The sequence below is a fragment of the Mus caroli genome, unplaced genomic scaffold, assembly GCF_978045245.1.
Source record: "Mus caroli unplaced genomic scaffold, Mus_caroli_1 scaffold_10, whole genome shotgun sequence".
In the NCBI taxonomy this organism is placed as follows: domain Eukaryota; kingdom Metazoa; phylum Chordata; class Mammalia; order Rodentia; family Muridae; genus Mus; species Mus caroli.
The window spans coordinates 98,232,171-98,250,675 of NW_028227265.1; the positions used below are offsets into that span (position 1 = coordinate 98,232,171).

Below are 18,505 nucleotides of genomic sequence, written 5' to 3' on the forward strand. Positions count from 1 at the left end.
TCTAAGCAACTACTTTATTTACATATGCAAATGAAGACCTAGCTTCCTCCAAATCTGGAAAATGTTTGCTCCTCAAATTAAGAACTCCCATTGAAAAAAAAGAAGAAAGATCTTCAAATACCTAAATAGCTTCTTGGAAGGCACACAGACTGTCATCAGAGATGTGGGCTTGAGTTTTGGCTCTGCTTTTTTTCCATCTGTACGAAGTTGGCAAACTCCTTCACGTCTCTGAAACACTGTTTTCTTTCCCGATAAGTGGGGGAAATAATAGAGAGCTTTGGGTTATTGTGAGAACCCCATGAGCTCATGCTGAAATTGCTCGATAAATGGGATTTCCTTTCTTCTGACTATCCAGGGGTGACAGGAAAAGCTAGGGAAAGCTTCATCGTGGTACCAGGCTAGGATGTACAAAACCCAACCATGAGTGCATGGAAGGGCCGGCTACAGGGAAGCTTACACAGGGACACTTGTAATGCAGTTCAACAACCCTAACTGTAAGATAGTATGATCCAGGGGAACACCTGGCATGTTTTCTATAAAGTAATTTAAGTTATTGCCTTTTGTTTTTATTATGGAGAGAAAATATAAGATTGTTGACCAGGATGAAGCTTCCATTTTTGCCTTCCAAGCTTCTCTCAAAGTCACTAAATACTCTTCCTAATTACTTTTTATTGATTTTTTTTGACATTTCTGCTCAAAATTGACTGTTTATTTTTAGGAAGCAAAGGGGATGCTAAGCCACACCTGTTAATGGGGCATTTGGAAGTACAGACTTCAATATTTTTAGCCTTGTTTCTTACACGCAGTGCAGCTTAAAAGAAATCATATAGCAGTCTTGCTGTGTGCCTCCAGCATCTCTTACTATATAAATAACATTTCCTTCCCAGCCTTAGCTGCGAAGAATTTTATGACTTACCCTGTATAGTCAACATTCAGAAAAGACAATGTTTATCATACTCGGTCAAGTAAAAAATAGCTTTTACTCAATCTCTACTGAGTAGACGTTAGAAATAAAAATTAGGCACTTGACTGTTTTGTGTGTTGTTTTTCAAATGTTATAGTTATTTTCTATTATTATTTCTCTGATTTATAGGACTAACATGTAAACAAGTCTGATTAGATGACCCTTCCTTGTAACCTAACTAAATGAAAGGTTATAAACTGGAGCATTTATAATGCAGTTTAATGACACTAGCTCTACTATGACCCACGGTCTGGATGTTAGGTCTGGAAACAGTCAAGTTTTTTTGTTTGTTTGTTTGTTTTTTTCCCCTGTTATTGTTGTTTCTGGTTTGTTCGCTTGCTTGCTTGTTCATGGGGATTGTTCATTTAAATTTATAGAGAAATCAAAGCTTAAATTCCATTTGAGTGGTCACCCATTGGAAGATGGTCAATGTACTTTTCAAATCCCACAGAGTGATGGGGCAGTGGGCAGCGGTGAGGAGGTGAGCGCACCTGTACCCAGACTTCTGTGATTGTGAGGCCAGTCAGGGCTACCTTGTCTCAAAACCAGAAAACAATACAAACTTATTCCATTATATAAAAAGATCTTCTGGAGATAAAGAATAGCATCTAGCCAACAAAAGTAGTCTGTCTTCTACCAAATATTCCTAGATATAAATTTTCATCTTCTCTAATCTCTAACTTCTCTCTGCCTGGCTTGCAGAGTTTGTCTTTGCCCTTTTCTCCTTCAGATCTTGGTGTGTACTGTCAGCTTTTGGAGGAGCTAGTAATATTAATTTTACATGGAGGTCAGTCACATCTTATGCAAATATTAAATACTGCACAGACATCGTAACTAAATTTAGCACTTCATTTGGTACAGTTCCTGACGTCCCTGAGTCCCCGCAGTGCCTATAGCTCAGCACATTTATATTTATCCATATACTTACAGGTACACGCATTTCTGTAACTGAGGATTCGTAAAGGAATAATAGGGGTAATATTTTTCTACCCTTGAAATGGTCACTAAATGAAAATTGAATTTTCTTAAAAGCGTTTTTAAAAGGAAGATGAGGATAATTTGATTGGAGGGCGAATACAATCCATTATAACATTCCAGCTGGTCAGTCCCTTTCCTAATTTAAACTCGGCTACTCAGGATCAGTTAAAGAAAGCTGAAGAGAAAGCTTGAGTGTTCTGTTCTGCAAGAGCAGAGTGGTCCATAATGGTATCCAAGCAGTTTCTCGGAGTTAAGACTGAACTAGCATGGATTTGACAGACATTTAGCCTCCTGCTTTCTATTCAGAGTGTGAAACCTAGAAGTAATGACTTTAAGTCTCATTCTCCAAAAATATGGTTTAGAAACCAAGGAGATGTTAACTATAAATCCCTGGCTAAGATGGAAGAACATGATCTACATAGACATGGGGGAGGAAAAAGAGCTCCGCTTTTCTGTCATTTGCTTGTTTTTACTACAAGGTCATGGATGTAGTTACGAAATAACTATCGTGAGCCAGAATCCATTAATGGATACATGATGAGCCTTGGCATGAACTGCTTTGGATGGAATTCATCTTCTTTGTTGTTTGTTGGTTTCTACTTGTTTTGTTTTGTTGGAGAGGAGGCCCTGCTCTGGAGGGCAGGCTGGCCTTGGACACATTCTGGTACAATATGGCTTCAAACTAAAAAACATACTACCTCTGACTCCTAAGTGCTGGGAGTCCATGTGTGTGCCATTGTATCCTGGGGGAGAACCTCTACTTTTCTTTTCTTTCCTTTTCTTTTCTTTTCTTTTCTTTTCTTTTCTTTTCTTTTCTTTTCTTTTCTTTTCATGCTGAGGATAAGCATAATACCATCTAATTCCCCTCAGCCTCAGTTTCTTCAGCTGTGAAAAATCAGGGAACATTCTTTTTGCTATGGTTTATTGTGAGGATTTGTTATTTAAAACAGTACACTAGCTGGCACAGGACAGTTATTAATGAGTTTTGGGGGGGTTGTTTTGTTTTGTCTTTTGTTTGTTTGTCTTGGCTAAAAGAATGTCGTGGTCTTACTGCACAGCTGTATGTCATTTGCATGTTTCTTCTATAGTAGGGAGGTGGAGGACCAGGAAGAGAGTCAGCGTTGTACCTTCACGAATACAGCTGACATTATCTGCTGGCATGAGCAGGCTGGATGACTGTGGGGTGGGATGGTTACGACACGAAGCTAAGCTCCAGAGCTGGGATCTGAAGTTTTTGTGCTGTAGAAAGGAACACTTAAAACAAAACATGATCCAGAGTACTCCTCCAACTTTGCAGTCACAAAGTAACTTCGTTCTTTACTTCCAGTTTCCTGTCCTCCTGACCTGGCTGTACGATTACCTTAATGCTAGCACATTGCGGCAAACAGCATGCCCACTAAAACAGGGGCTCATGAGCCTATTTAAAGGGCTTTGCTTACCTCAGAATATAGTCTCTGGTTGTTTCTGTCTTAGAAATGTGACTATTGGCATGAGTCGGGCTATTCCGTCTGTCTTAAGAGAGGACAACAGAATAGTTTAGAACAACATACAGAACACCTCACTCATGTTTGAATGTCAGGTGCCTTAAAGAGTGAGCCTCCCGTGGGCTTTTGCCTCTTGTTTCTCTTCCAGAGTCTATGCCGACATTGATTGTTGAAATCTTCTGTGCTTTGGAGAAACCATATTCCAGGCAGCCTATTTTCTAGATTTCATTTGTAGCATGTGTCAGAATCTAGACATCTCACTGGTATTCATGTTCCTTGAGCAGAAGAGGTATTACAGTATCCAATCCAAATTCACTACGACAGTCCTTCACTGTAAAATTAATTTCCACTTTGGACGTTATCATTAGTGGAAATCATTGTCTTTGACAGAATGGCAGACAGGATTACTTATCATTCTTACTTGAGAGGGGGAGAACTGTGGAGAGAGCTTAGCACACCTCTCCCCATTTGGCAAAACTGTGCCTATTTTTCAATTTTTGAATATTTATTAATAATTTGCCTTTTTTAAATAAGTCATGCCTGGTAAATTAGAAAGTCTACATATAAATTCTTACCTTGAGTAACAAAAGGGGCCGTGTCGATTTCACTAAGGTGATTCTTTGTCTCCTCTTGTCCATCACATTGTTCTTGCCTCCCACACATAAGTCGTCAGTTAGCTAAGCATCTGAGTCTGTTCTCTTTGTTATTTGAATTATCAAACATTCCTGGCCTGCCAGGGTAGCCATGGCTAAGCACTCAATGTAGTAACTCATGATAGCAGCAGATTCCTTCTGTCTGGACCTCTGCTCTTGTGGTTCTGTGATCTAAGCACAGCTGGAACTTTGCTCTGACCTCATGCAATGTCTAGTCACAGAAAAATAGAAAATTTAATTGGCTTGGACGTATCCCCTATCTTAAGCATTAGATCATTCATGACTTCTTTCTCAGGGTTACTAGAATGGTCACCATTGTCAGCTGGAACTAGTCTCACTATTCAGAGTATACAGGGGTAATTCCTGCTCACACACCTTCTCTCTTTTGACCTTTGCATACACCATAGCTAGGTTACCTGTCTCTAGACCCATTCTGCAGTGTAGATCACATTGCTGGTTAATGGATGATATTTCATCTGACATTTTCAACTCTACTGTAGCCCTTGCTGATATGCTGCTGTTTAGTATGGAATTTTCAATCTCATACCAAGACTTGAAGCTATGTGTTACTTTCCACAAATTGTAGGAGCTCCAAATCTAGCAGCCCTCTGTAGACTGTGTATTCATTTCACAGGGGCGGGGGGGGAGGGATGGGGGGACGAGCTGAAGGAAGTAGCATCCTTTGGGTACCAAAAGCCCCTCTTATTCCAGCATCTCTCTCCTGCATGTCTAACCTTTGACCCCAAAAAAGTTAACAGTCTGACTTGCCTTTCAAATTCTGACTTGAACTTAATGTTCACTGTCTATGTACTAAGAAGTACCAACTTTTCACATAGCCACCATCCTTCTGGCCCTCTACTTTCTTCACCATGGCTAATGACAGAGGGAGTCTTGCTCTTTTTCTTCTCTCCTATTTGTAAGAATGCTCTTAAATGTATGTGACCGTATGGTCTATAGCAGTTCCTGTGAGTTTGTCAAATATACTGTCTAAGTTTCTCTAGCTAAAAATTATTTTTGGGTTAGTGATGAATTATTATCTACTTACTAGAATTAAACAAATAAAAATTCAGAAAACAAAACTTGGAAGGTTCTGGAATGTCTTTGGTGTTGTCCTACTTGTAGGACAATAACTTGTTCTATGTATGCTGAGATAGTTATGGATAAGGTAGCTTGTACCCATATTCCCCAATGAATACATCAGCCCTTGTCATTTCTTCCACAAAAATGAATGGATGGATGATTGAATTAATGAATGAATCGACTTTCAGACAAAGGGTTTCAGACTAGTTTGAATTTTTAAAGGAAAGCCATACTTCAGCATGCATGTACACAGACACACACACACAGACACACACACACACAGACACACACACACACACACACTTGCATGCACATTAACGATGAGCATATGAAGAGTGCTAACAAGTGGGGAATTAGTTTCCCCAAACTTGAGCTACATAGCCCATGTATACACCTGATAAAGTCCGATGACCTTTTCTAATCGAAAAGGGTCTGCAAGAGCAAGGAAGGATTTCTGTGAGTTCTCCTCACACCTATCTGGTAACTGTTCTTTAATCTTACTAAGAAATCTACCTGCCTTGGCCTCCCAAATGCTGAAATTAAAGGCATGCACCACCACTGCCCAGCAGAAGTAAGGATTCTTCATGGAGATGTTACATAGAAATCAGAATAGAGACAGAGGTCTAATTTCTTATTGACAGCCCTGTTTTCCTGTTAAGACTTTCTATTTTGCTTAGAAACATTGCTAGAGCATACATGTAGTCTGTGATCTTCTTTAGAGGGCTTTGTAGTACAAATTATTCCCAAGTTTCCTGGTATGGTGGTTACTAGATACTGTCTGGACCTCCCTCCCAACCCCCACTGCCAAACCTGAGCTCTCCAGTAAATAAAACAGTGGACACAAGAGGTTTTTCCCAGCCTGTGTGAGCTGAAGAAGAAATGCAGATTCTACTAGATATAGATAAATTATTTGTTATTATTTACAGTGTTTTTTGAATAAATGGCTGACTTGGACTGAGCATACCTGACTTTTCCAAAACTGTTTGGGAACTAAGGTATGAGCTGGGAACTGAACAGCCTGGGGTTTATACTGACTGTTGTGAAATCAGGTAGCTTTATAGTGCATGCTTCCCTTAGTGTGCTGGACAGCCATGGTCTCTGCTCAGCACCTCGTTCCTGGTAAGGGTGTGAAGCCCTTTAGAAATGGCTAAGAAGAATATCTGCAGCATCTACCCACCACCCCAAATGGTTTATGTCCTAAAAGAAAGGGATGATCTCAGCCACTTAGAGTTACTATGGCTTTGGGAGTAAGAAGTAGTTTATTAGCCCAAGTAAATGGAGTGCTACCCGGAAAAAAAAAAAACACAATAAATTATAACGAGAGGCTAATATATTGACTGTCACATCCCCTGTTTCAGGCATAGCAGGGATGTAGCCAGGCACACTGAGACAAGCCTGGCTTCTACCAGCCTTTTAGGAGCTGTTTCCTATGTCTGTTTCAGTTCCCCTGGATATGTTCTCGCAACCGGTTGATAATAGTAAGATGCTAAACATACAGATCCCGTTCATCAAAAATAGTGCATGAATTAAGGAAAGATGTTTGTTCATGTAGATGTCTCTCTGGGGGCCTCAAGATATAGCCATGCCTTGAGACACTGAAATCACCCAACTTCCCTCCACTCAATAGCACTCAGTCCCATTGGTGGGAAAACAGATGACTGGTAGCTTTGAGGGTAGAGGCTCTGAAAATTTAAGCACATTCTCTACATATGTGCATACACACCCCTGCACAGTTTCCCAGCAGTGCCCTATGTGTAGTAAAACCAATTTAGGCTTTTCTCTGACTAGCTTACAAATAGATGAGACTTGGACTGTGGCAATTGTTATTTGGCCTTAACAATAACTGGTGGTAGATCCCTAATCTACCTTTCTAACTGCTGTCCTGTCTACTTCCCAGCAGTGTACTTCAGATACTTGTGTCCATTTTCCCTCATGGGGGCTTCCTCTCTCTCGCTACTTCTTCCTCTCTCCTCTTCTCATCTCCCTCCCCCAACCAGGTCACTACAAATCCACCTGCCTCTAATCCCTCCAGTAATTGGCTGTAGCCAATAATTTTATTCAGCCAAGGTTTGCACAACAAAAGCTTGTAAACATGAGAAGTCATTCATAGGCTTAGACCTCCAGGTATAGAATTTAGCATTACAATATATAACAATAGAACAAACCTCAATACATATCTTTTAAGTATAATTTTTTTTAGACATGCTGAATTCAGAGTCTCTTATTTTGTCCTTGCCCCTGTAACAACACAAGTATTAACTACAATGTTACCTTGCCACTGTACCATCTCAAACCTTGTGGTTTTAGAGAAGTCAGACCTATTGTGAACTAAACCTTTGCACCAGCTAGCTAGTCCTTTGCTGGGAGTAGGGTTGGGGTTGGAAAGCAGGACAACGGGAGATAGTTTTCTTGAAGTGAAACATTTGATATTACACATATTTCCTTGAAAACTGTTCAGGATGATCACACATGGAGTGTTGACACTGTTTTGAAAAGGGTCTATTTCTAGGTTGTTTGGTTAGGTAGATTTTATATGAGGAGCATGAATATTATAGATATACATCTAATAGCACATTCTATTATAGACTGAGATAATTTACTGCTCTGATCACAAACCTAGGAAAGAGGAACTTCTAGGAACTGTGAGGAAAAGTGTGGCCTGAAGTTAGCCAAGTGTGACTGAGTAGGACACACCATTACTGCTCTATTGCTCCATAAGCAGCAACCTTTGACCTTTTTGAAGAAACTGTGCCCATGGAAACAGAAATTGGCTGTTTATGTCCACAGCTATCTCACATGTACTGTTTGGCTAACTGTCTTGTTGTAGTGCATATTCAGTGTTTTAATAAGGCATACTTTGTACTGTAAGGACAAGTATTCTAGTAAATTCTAAACAGGATTCTTGCCTGGAGTGACTGTAGTTCATAGAGATGTGTTTCAGAGTTAAAACACTTAGCATTATGTTTGTCTTTCCAGAACAGCTTTTGAGTTATTTGCTTGGTCGCCACTTGATGCAAAGCACAAAACATGTTAAGATTATTTAAAATACTCATCAGAAGTAATTTTCTATCATTGGAATGTTACTGTCTTAGTCATTTATGTAAGGAGTGGTTTCAGAAAGACTATGTTATATTCTTAGATTAGAGGGTGGTGTACATGTATATGTGTAAGGATTGATCCCAGAGTCTCATGCATGCCCCACATGTATTCTACCATCGAGCTGCAATACCAGCCCCACCCTACCCATTATCATTTGTTCTTAATCAAGTCTTTTATGCTAGTGGACTGGTGGTAATAGACATTTGTGTTTTACCAATGGATATCAAATATTGAGAAAAGCCCAAGTACCTTTGCCTACTAGCATGGGAGGCATTTCATTGATGTTTAAAGAGTAAGGAGAAAAAATGTGCTAGGCATTTGAATGCCTTAACAAGAGGAGGAGTCAAGGTCACAATATGAGTGAACTCTGGTATTTAGCTCCTGACTTTAACATACACAAATACAAAGGGTATATGTGAAGTCTTTGGATTGTATTGCCAATACTGCAATAAATAAATGCAGAGTATTTTTTGGTTGACTTGTGTTCTTCCTGGACATTATCTGTTCACTTGAACTCTTTCACATCCAGATCTTTGGAATGACTCTCTCTTCTCATCTCTATTTTCTCTTTCATCAACAATTAAAGGACAGATCATCAATTTTCTTAATCACGACCTCACTCAAAGTCTCACTGTGATCTACCCACTGAACACTGATTCCAGCCCGAAGTGTCGGGGTGTCTAGGGTGTGGATGCTTGGTTCTATACAGCTTCTTTACCTTCCTCGCTATATTATAACCCGTGTGCTTTCGCTCAACTTGACCAGCCTTTCCTTCCCACCTCCACAGATGTGATTTCTTATCTGTTAAACAGTGTCACATTTTCACACAGCCACAGGCCTCAGTGCTCTTAACATGTCATCCTAGTCCTGTTCTTTGAATATGTCATTAGATTCATATGGCATAATTTATTATTTTTGACTACAGTCAATATTCCTTTATTTCACTGGGTTTTCTTGTTAACCAAGAGAAGTTTTCAAATGTACATGTTGTCAAGTAATGATTTTCCATTCCCATTCTCTAAAGCTCTGTCAGGAATTTTAGTTTCTGCCTATTGCATTGATTAGAATTCTCTCATAAGTATCAGTTAATCATACTGAAAGCCATAACTTACTTGTTCTTCCCAATTATGGAAATATCCTGCCTCCAAGAGTTACAGTGTTACATGCAATTTAGGTTGTTGGCCAAAAGCAAACACTTACATATTGCAGAGTATTGCATATTTTATAAAGAAAAGAGTGTTTGAAAGAGCTGAAATCACTTGTTTGTAATTTTTTTATTTTAAAATATATAAAAAGCAAATATTTAAAATCCACTCTGTAGGGCTTGGCTGTATCTCGATGTTAAGAGTACCAGATTTTCATGCATGAAATCTTGAGTTTAATCACCATCACTGAAAATAATTGTATAGTATAAAATTTGCACTTAACCAAGGACATGAAAGTAGTATAGTAAATATCCATGAAGCCATAATCCACCACAGCATTTATCATCTTAATTCCTTATTACCCTTTCTTCATACTACCTCAGAGCAGAGCTCAGACATCTTATCATGTAATGTATGTATATTTTGATATGTATTTCTGAAAGATAAGGAATACGCTGTTTTCAAAGATAGCCATGAGATGTTTGACACATACCAAAATTGGTAGTGGTGACTTAGATGGGGATTGGACCTTCTCTCATAAACCTCACATTTATAACAGATCCTTGGAGTTAGCTTCCAACTGAGGTTCATATGCTGTGCTTGGACGACCTCTTGACCCTTTTATGTGCTTAGTGCTTGATTTTTCTCTTCTTCCATCCTTATCCTATAGCTTAGACTCTCCTATTCATAGCATCTTTTCTGCTCTTCAAGAACTCTGGTGAGCCATGCTTCATTGCTCTGTGTTGTGGGGTTTTCACTGGTCATACCCAGTCCTGGTAGCTTTGCATGTGTTCCTTTTATCTAATTCCCTCCAAATTCATTTTTACCTCCATGCAACTGTATAATTAAATTAAAATAAAATTTGAAGGAGACAAATGCTTGATAGTTTTACAGAATCTAACTTTGTTCATTAAATTCTGATTCAGTATCTACTAAAATGATCACATTGCTTTTATTTTTATTTTTTGATATGCTATGATCTTTGCTTAAAATGTTGACTATCAAGCTGAATCTACCTCCCGGTATCACTCTCCTGACCTTTCATCTGCTTTTGTTTCCAAACACATTTTAGAGGATGAATAAATTAATGGATGTCATTAAATGCCAAATGGTAATTCTAGTGATGGCTGAATAACTGAATCTTTTATCATTGTTGGGAGTTCACTTCTTTCGTTTTGGTTTATTCTGTCGCTGCTCAAATTTTTGGCTAGCCTGGACAGTAGCAGGATAATAGTCCCTACATTGGTGTAACCTTCTCCCAAACAAATTGATCATGGTAGAAATTGCAGAGTAAAGAATGTGGACCTTCAACATTTAACACAGTAAGATCTAGAAATATACCATAGTAAGCCAGGCAGATGCGCTGCTGATATTTGCTTTGTAGGCAGTTAGTCTAAGACTGTACTCTTTTAGAGTATCCATCAAGGGACAGCCTACACTTCTAGTTGTAGAAAGCTTATAGTCATAAAATGTCAGTGGTCTCTCAAAAGAAAATATATATAGAAAAACTATAGTTCTGAAACTGGCTTTCTAGCTAATACATAGATAGATAGATAGATAGATAGATAGATAGATAGATAGATAGATAGATAGATAGATAAATTGATAGATGGACAGATAGATAAACATATTGCCTTTGCATAGAGGATAGTGTATATTTCCTGTTATCATTCCACCCAGCTAGTTACCCAAAGATATTCTCTGTCTCTTTGGAAAAGCTGTGACATCCTCTAAGACATTTATGTGACTGCAACATTGTCTCAAGTTGTAGAATGGCATGATTAGACTGTCATGCATAAAATTCACTGTCAGGGGAAAACGGCATCTTGTATATTTAAAAAATAACCTTGCTGACAATCTTATTTTTCTAAAGATAACACTGTCTGCTAAGACCAAGTAATTTTCTTAGCAACTGTTGGGAACTGAAAATGGCCTTTCTGTTTAACTACAGATGACCTTGGTCTTCCAAAAGCAACAAAAATTATAATTTTGTTTTATGAGAGAAAACAACCAAAGGTTACTTCTCAGTCTGATGGAAAGGAAGAAATAATATTAGGGGCTTCTTGTGGCTTTTAAGGGAGAGAATTATCAGAGAGTGGTCATCCCAGGCCCTGAAGGAGGTCCACTGATATAAAACAAGACTGTTCCACATACATTGGCATGTCCTTGAGAAACCTGTCTCTGTGTACATTTGTGAATTCTTAACTGGAGTACATTATTAACGACCGCAGAACCATCCCCTCTTTTGAGATGACTTATATCCTCTTTTAACATACAGGATGTTTTAAGATATGCTAGGGTCCTTTCTGGTTCTTTTATTCTACATGTGTCTAAATGGTACCCAAACACAAGTTCAGAAGTTACACTACTAGTTAATCTCCATTGGACTTTTGTGTCAACTTGTTCTTTAGATAAATGACCACTTTATAGGGTGTCTGCAAACTCTTCCATTCCCAAATTTATTAAGTAAGCCTTGAGTCCATGCAGCCAGATAATCTAGTCTACTATTGAAACGTCTGGTTACATTTTCATGGCCTCATGGTGTTTCTTTGCTAACCCTATTGACTTCTTCCTTGCTTCCTTCCTTGTCTGCCTGCCTGTCTGTGTCCCTGTCTGTCTGTCTTTCTATTCCTCCCTCCCTCTTGTACTCTGCTCTACTCTGCTTTCCTCTCATTGTATCTTCTCCTTTCTCCTGTGTGGGCCTGTCTTGTCTTTGTCGGGGCTGAGGATGGAACCCAGGGCTGTGCACATTCTAGGCAAGGACTGTACCAGTGAGTGATGCTTTCTCCTGTCCTTTCCTGTGGTTTCTTTAGCAAAGTTTAGTGCAGGAGCAGTCATATACCTGGTCAGCATAAGGGCAAGCACGACATAACCTATCTGTGTTTTGCTTGTGCATACAGCCTTACTGTCTTTGAATTTGTGGATATAACAACTTTAGTTGTGACTATTACTTTATACGTGTTAATATGATTGCCAGGAAAGGTTATTTTTCAAATATACAAGTTGCTATTTTTCCCTCACAGCAGCACATTTTATTCCCGAGAGAGTCTAATCATTCTGTTCTATAGCTTCGTAGACAATGTCTCAGTAACACAGATGTCTTGAAGAATGTCACAGCCTTTCCAAGGAAAGGGAGCTGTCTTTGTGTAACTGGTGCCTGCCAATCATTTTTTCCTAGGGAGCCGATCTTGTCGTACTCAGCATCAGTTGGTTTAAGCTGGGGGTTCTTAGGATATGGGTGCTTCTTTTAGGTGCAGTACGGCCTCTCTTGATCTACCCGATCCAGGAGAGTGTCTACCAGGCACTTTTCTCCCTTTCCAGTCCCTATATGCTACTCAGCAAAGGCTTGAATTACTACGCAGGGGGAAAAAATGCCAACCGAGAATGACAGTGCATCTGTGATTCCGGTGTGGCTCTGGCTTTTCCTGAGGACAGCTAATGACTGCTCCCAACATCCCCTTACTGTGGAGAGAAGCCACGTGGGCAGGGCAGCATAGTTCTTCCTGCTGGCTTTCAACTCCGAAGTGCTTCACCCGCAAGAACCATCTAAGCAATTTTTAGCAGTGCAGTGTGCTTCCAACCCAGGAGGTCTATTGCATTCTGGGTGAGGATAATAATTTGAGGGGGGTTGGGCTTAAAAACAAGCAAATATAACAAACAAACAGACAAACAAAATGCAGGCTATGGAAGAACAAGAAACCTTGCAGATTTCTAAATACATAAGCATTCAAGATGCAGGTAAGGTTAAAGACTTTTATTTTATAGTTTGGCTGCTTTATATAGGAATGTTAAGATGGGTTTTTTGTTTTGTGTGTTTTTTAAGTATATATAGTTCATTGAGAAAAACCTCATATTTATCTAATTTCCCAAAAGTAAATCAGTAAATCAGTATCTTGAGCACGCAGTCATTCAGGAAGGATAGATTCTCCGGATGGCTCTCAGGTATCCAGTGTTACTCCTCCTAATTCCTGCTTGTTGTCTACGGAAACTGGCCTGGTGTCTTAGCAAAGGTGTGCATTTGTGTCCTGATTCCAGTCTGGGGGTGGTCTCTGCCTTCTGTCCTAACCGTGTTTATAACCAGGGAGAGGGGAAACATCTGTCCAGTGTTCCTGGGTTTTTTTTTTTTTTTAACTTGAGCTACTCTGCAGAAAAAAATAGGTGTGCTTCCATGACGAAATCCTGAGCATTGAGTAGAAAACAACTGAGTTGTTATTCAGATTTTGATCCAGTGTCTTTATAAAAGTAGGCAGCAGTGGAATGTTCAGGATTTAGTGTACAAATGAAATTTGGTTTGTGTTTCATAGCATACAGACATTATACTATTATAAAAATTAAGGCTATGACACTTACCTATAACCCCAGCTACTCAGTAGGCTGAGGCAGGAGGATCTTGAATTCTGGGCAGTGTAGTGAGACCCTGTCTTAAAATAAAGTAAAATACAGTATTTAAATGGTTATACTCATTTATGATAGTGTAAGTGTATTTAGCCTTTATGATGTGGAACTTCTGTCAGAAACATGATAGAATTGTGCGGATACTGAATATAGGGTGACTTCTGTTGCAACTAAACCATCTCCCTTCACAAGGGAGACAATGAAATTCCAGTGTAGACAGCAACTCCATTTTGCTGTGCTTTATCCAGTGTTTGTGTACCAATGCTGAGTAAGTGACACTCATCTGGGTGCAGTACAACAGAAAAGAATCTTGTAGCCAACTTCATAACAGCCCCTTGCATCTCAGTTTTGTTGCTGAGTTTAACTCAACAGTCCTCTGGGTAGGACTCTGTCAGTCATTGACACCACTGTGGCCTGGGCTTGATGCTTTTCTGCAACAATAGTGGCAGTAGCCATTGCTCTATTACCTAAATGGGTTCATTTTAAGGAGTATTAGCCATGATCAGCTTTAGCTATGACCATTACCGGTACATGTAATGGACAGTCAGTGAAGTTTAAAGGGACAGATGGAGAAAAGAAGGTGATAGGGTCAGGAGGGGGGTGGAAGGTGACAGACAGGGATCATATGGCTAACCCCCTGAGTATTGGTTTTGGTTTCCAAATCCTATATTAATGCAGAGAAATGCCCAGCTTCCTTGGCAAAGATCAATATCCCTGACTTTATATTGCCTCAACAGATACATTCTCTGGCAATAAGTTGCTACATTATTTATGGTTTTTGTCCTTGCATATTATCTACTAACTTAAGGTGGGAAGTATTTTTGGGTTAAAGCCTTCATGTTGACCGTGTTCACACGGTCAACACAAGAATAGTCAGGTCTCACTTTATATGTCCAGGCATTCTGTAGCTAATTCTGTAGCTCAAACTGGTCTCAAATTCTTAATTCTTACATTCCTATGGCTGTGATTATAGGTCCTGTCTTTCATAACACTAAGTCAAAGATAGCATCTTCATTAGGTTACACTACTCACAAAGTAGAAGTGCATGGCCATAATCAGTCCAGTGGGGTCCACTTCACCTTCTGTGCAGAGCACACTTGCTGCATTGAAATGCATTCTTCCTGCTGTCCTTAGTCATTCCTCCCAGCTCCCTCATAAACAAGAGTGTTCTCATGACTTGGTGTGTAAGTCCTGTTCTGTCAGCTTCATTGGTTTTTGGCAGCCTTAACAAATGGAATGTGACCTACCTAGCAGTGTATAGGTAGAAGCCAGAGAGCAAGGCCATCGCTATGAAACATATAGACTTACATACCATACTCATCCGAGAAGAGAAGAAAAGTTGGCAAACATCCACAGGGTGTGCATAATGCTGTCTTGTCTGGCAAGTTCTTCTGACAACTATAGCTCACTCTTGAGTTTAGCTGTTGCTTTGGAGCGGTGGTACCCAAGTCGGTTCACACCTCATATCACCTGGGACTTAATTGCTGCTTTACAACTCATGATGTGTTCAATACTGCTGTGCATAAAAGTGCTAAGCACAGGAGCCATGACTGTGTGAAATAGCTGTCACCTCATTTCCAGGGATTAGCATATAGCAAATGTCTCATTACTACCTTTAAGAAATGATCTAAGAATTTTTTTTCCAGTGGAAATGTATCATGGCTAGGTACTTTGGGACAGTGTTATAAAAGAATAATCACTTCAGGAAGAAATATTCTTAAGAAACAAAAATATATTTCTTTTGTTTTAATGTGCATTTATTAACCATAGTTATTTTGGACATCCCACAAGATCAGCAAGTTCATGGAGTAAGGGTGCTATATCTGTCTTTGGCTTATACCCTGGCCTATTTCTGTTGTTCATTTATAATTTAGGTAGAAGTGTATCCATTTGTGAAGGATGTTGGTTTTGGTTTTAGTAGATGTCATAATGTCATAGGATTTATTCTGAAAGAACATTCAAAGTGGGCGACTCAGGTGGGGCAAAGGACATCCTTAGCAATATGTTAGGAACCAATTGCTCCTGGATCAGCAGCCTTCTGCAGGAAAGTATGGTGGCGGCTCACTGCAGGTGGGGCATATCCTTACTGCTGCACAGGGACAGGTAGGACACTCAGCCAAACTTGTTACCAAATGGAAGGCTGTCACCAAATAGAAATCTTAAGAACAAAGCCTTTAGCAGTTAAGGCAGCCCTCTTCCTCATCAATTAAAAGCAGTTGCTGTGGATTAAAAATTAATATACCTACAGAAACAGTTCTTCATGTGAAAACATATTGTTTGGTTAAAAGGACATGTGGTGTGGTGTATAAAACTGTTCTCTATGCTCTGATTGCATGAACCAAACGATGCAAATGGCATTCTCATTGTAATAAGGATTCTGCTAGCATAGCTGATAAAAGATAGATAATTACCAAGCTTGGGTTTGGTTTATAGATTTCTAAAGGATGCCTTTAGTGACATTTTGAAAAGGTCATTTATTGAAGTAAATAAAAAAAAATGTCTTAGGCCAGAAATGATGTAGTTCAATGCTAGAACATCTCCCTACTGTGTAGAAGCCCCTGGGTTAAATCTCCATACCACAAAAACCCTAGCAAATGCGACATCACAGAACTGTGCCTCTAACCCCTTTGTCAAGCTTTCCATAAATTCTGATCTTTAAATAAGAAAATTGTGGTTCTTCCTGACTCAGCCCCTAATACTTTACCTAGAGTGAGCATGTTCTCTGTGAAGTCTTTCTATGGTTGCCATCATCCTATTTTCTGAAAGAGGGATTTAGGAGAGTGAGGATCACAGGGTTCTAAAAGGGCTGTGACTGAGATCACTCCTTTAAGTTGAAGTGGTTTTGCCTCTCCTTCATAATTCCTTCTGAAAGGTGTGCTGCTCTTCCATGCGCCATAGATAGGAGAACAGGAAATAAGAAAAGTTAGGAGAAATGGGAAACAGAACAGTCAAGATGTTGACTATTCTGGTCAGGAAGACTGAAAATAAAAACGTTGAAAAAAGTTCTGTTAGAACTCATTACAAAGTGGGCTTTGGAAACCTGAAAAAAATCAAAGCAGAATAAAATGGGAAAAACATCTATGGTGGGTCAAACAGAACATTGACCCATACACATAATAAACTATGAATGATAAGTGATAAGGAATTTAAAAATCTATGGGAATAAGTCAGTAGATAAGGTATCTCAAAATAGATTTCTTTCCTAAAGAGGTAGACAGAATCTTGACTGGCTGGCTTCTCATCCTGATTGGTATCAGTGGTGAACATTGATTGACAGACAGTAAGCCCTGCCAAAGCCTTGTAAAGGAAGGGAGGGCCTCATTCTAAATGCCCTTGAGCCTCAGGAGTGGGTATTTGGTTTCATTTAGTATGTGTGTGTGTGTGTGTGTGTGTGTGTGTGTGTGTGTGTGTGCACGCACTTGTGCATACTCAGTGGTCCATCACTTTACATCCATAAGACTGTCAGGTTGAAGATGTAATTGTCAAGTTTACCACATGAAGATTTTAAAAACCAAAGGATGACTTGTTTCTATGTTACCAGTTCCAAACAGATGAGTCTCATCACAGATTGATACCCAGAGGTATCACACTGTCTCCATTTCTTCAAAAGAATGTTGGCAGTCAGACACTTTGTTATCAGTTGTCAGAAATGCAGAAGGTGACTAGACAGCATAGACTTGCCAAAAATAAACGATTTTTATCAGTTATTGCTATTTAAAAAAAATCCTAGCATTGATGTGATCTGTTAATATCACTCTTGAGCTGTGCTAGAGGAGAATATATGTTTAATCACAACGGTGATTATAGTCTCAGAACGAAGAGTGAACTTTCTCCTCTTTCCTTTTCCTATCCAGCCACGTCTACATCCACGACTGGGACCAGCCATCTCATAAAGTGTGCGGAGAAGGAGAAAACTTTCTGTGTGAATGGGGGCGAGTGCTTCATGGTGAAGGACCTGTCAAACCCCTCAAGATACTTGTGCAAGTAAGAAATGAATTCCTCTCTGTGCCTCATACCTGTAACTGCTTATCCCAGATTGTTCTGTGTCGCCATGCACCCCTGGCTTCTTTTCCTTACTTTGTTACATCTTGTTAAATAATGCTCATTTATTTGTGGAGGGTTTTTTGAAATATTTGCACCATCTGCCATTGCCTCTGTCATGTCTAGAATTGATTTTACTTTTCAAGGTTTTAGGGTGTTTTGGGTTCTTGATGGGTTGAGTATATTTTTGTTTGGTTGGTTTTGTTTTTTGCTGTTGTTTTGTTTTGTTTTCTTTTCTTTTTTGCCTGCATATGTATAATTTTGCTTTCCTCCTGGTGTTCCTTAATAGCTACTGAAAGAAGTGTGCAAATATTAAGGAAGGCTGTCACTTTGAATCCCTACTTTTTTATCCCATGTATTAATTGAGCCATAAGGTACATAAGGTAACTTTTTTTTTAACCTCAGTGATTACCTGCAAGGTGAACAGGACAAATAGAGGTTGAAAGAAAACAGAAACTTATCTGCTAAAGCATTTCTTATGCTGGGCATTATGGTATTGCCCCATAATTCGTTTTCAAGACAAATTTTAAGTTGCTTTTTCTAGTTATTAAAGAAAAAGAAGAAGAAAGAAAGGAAAAACAAAGTGCACGTGTTCAGAACGCATTTAGTGCATCATAACAACACTGTCATAAGGAAGCAGGGTTTGGACTGTGTTAGCATTATAGC

At 39.3% G+C, this 18,505-nt stretch overlaps 1 protein-coding gene across 17 annotated transcripts in view; it reads left to right on the forward strand.

Annotated features, from left to right (window-relative positions):
• Positions 1 to 18,505, forward strand: part of Nrg1 (neuregulin 1) — a 203,380-nt gene that overhangs the window by 145,467 nt on the left and 39,408 nt on the right. For 15 of the 17 annotated variants that reach the window (XM_021171058.3, XM_021171056.3, XM_021171057.3 and 12 more), the window contains one exon: positions 17,653 to 17,782. In XM_021171058.3, coding sequence (XP_021026717.1) covers positions 17,653 to 17,782 — 130 coding nt within the window. Of the gene's footprint in view, positions 1 to 13,119; positions 13,142 to 17,652; positions 17,783 to 18,505 lie in introns of those variants that run through there. The other 2 variants (XM_085844033.1, XM_021171060.3) reach the window with 1 other exon arrangement.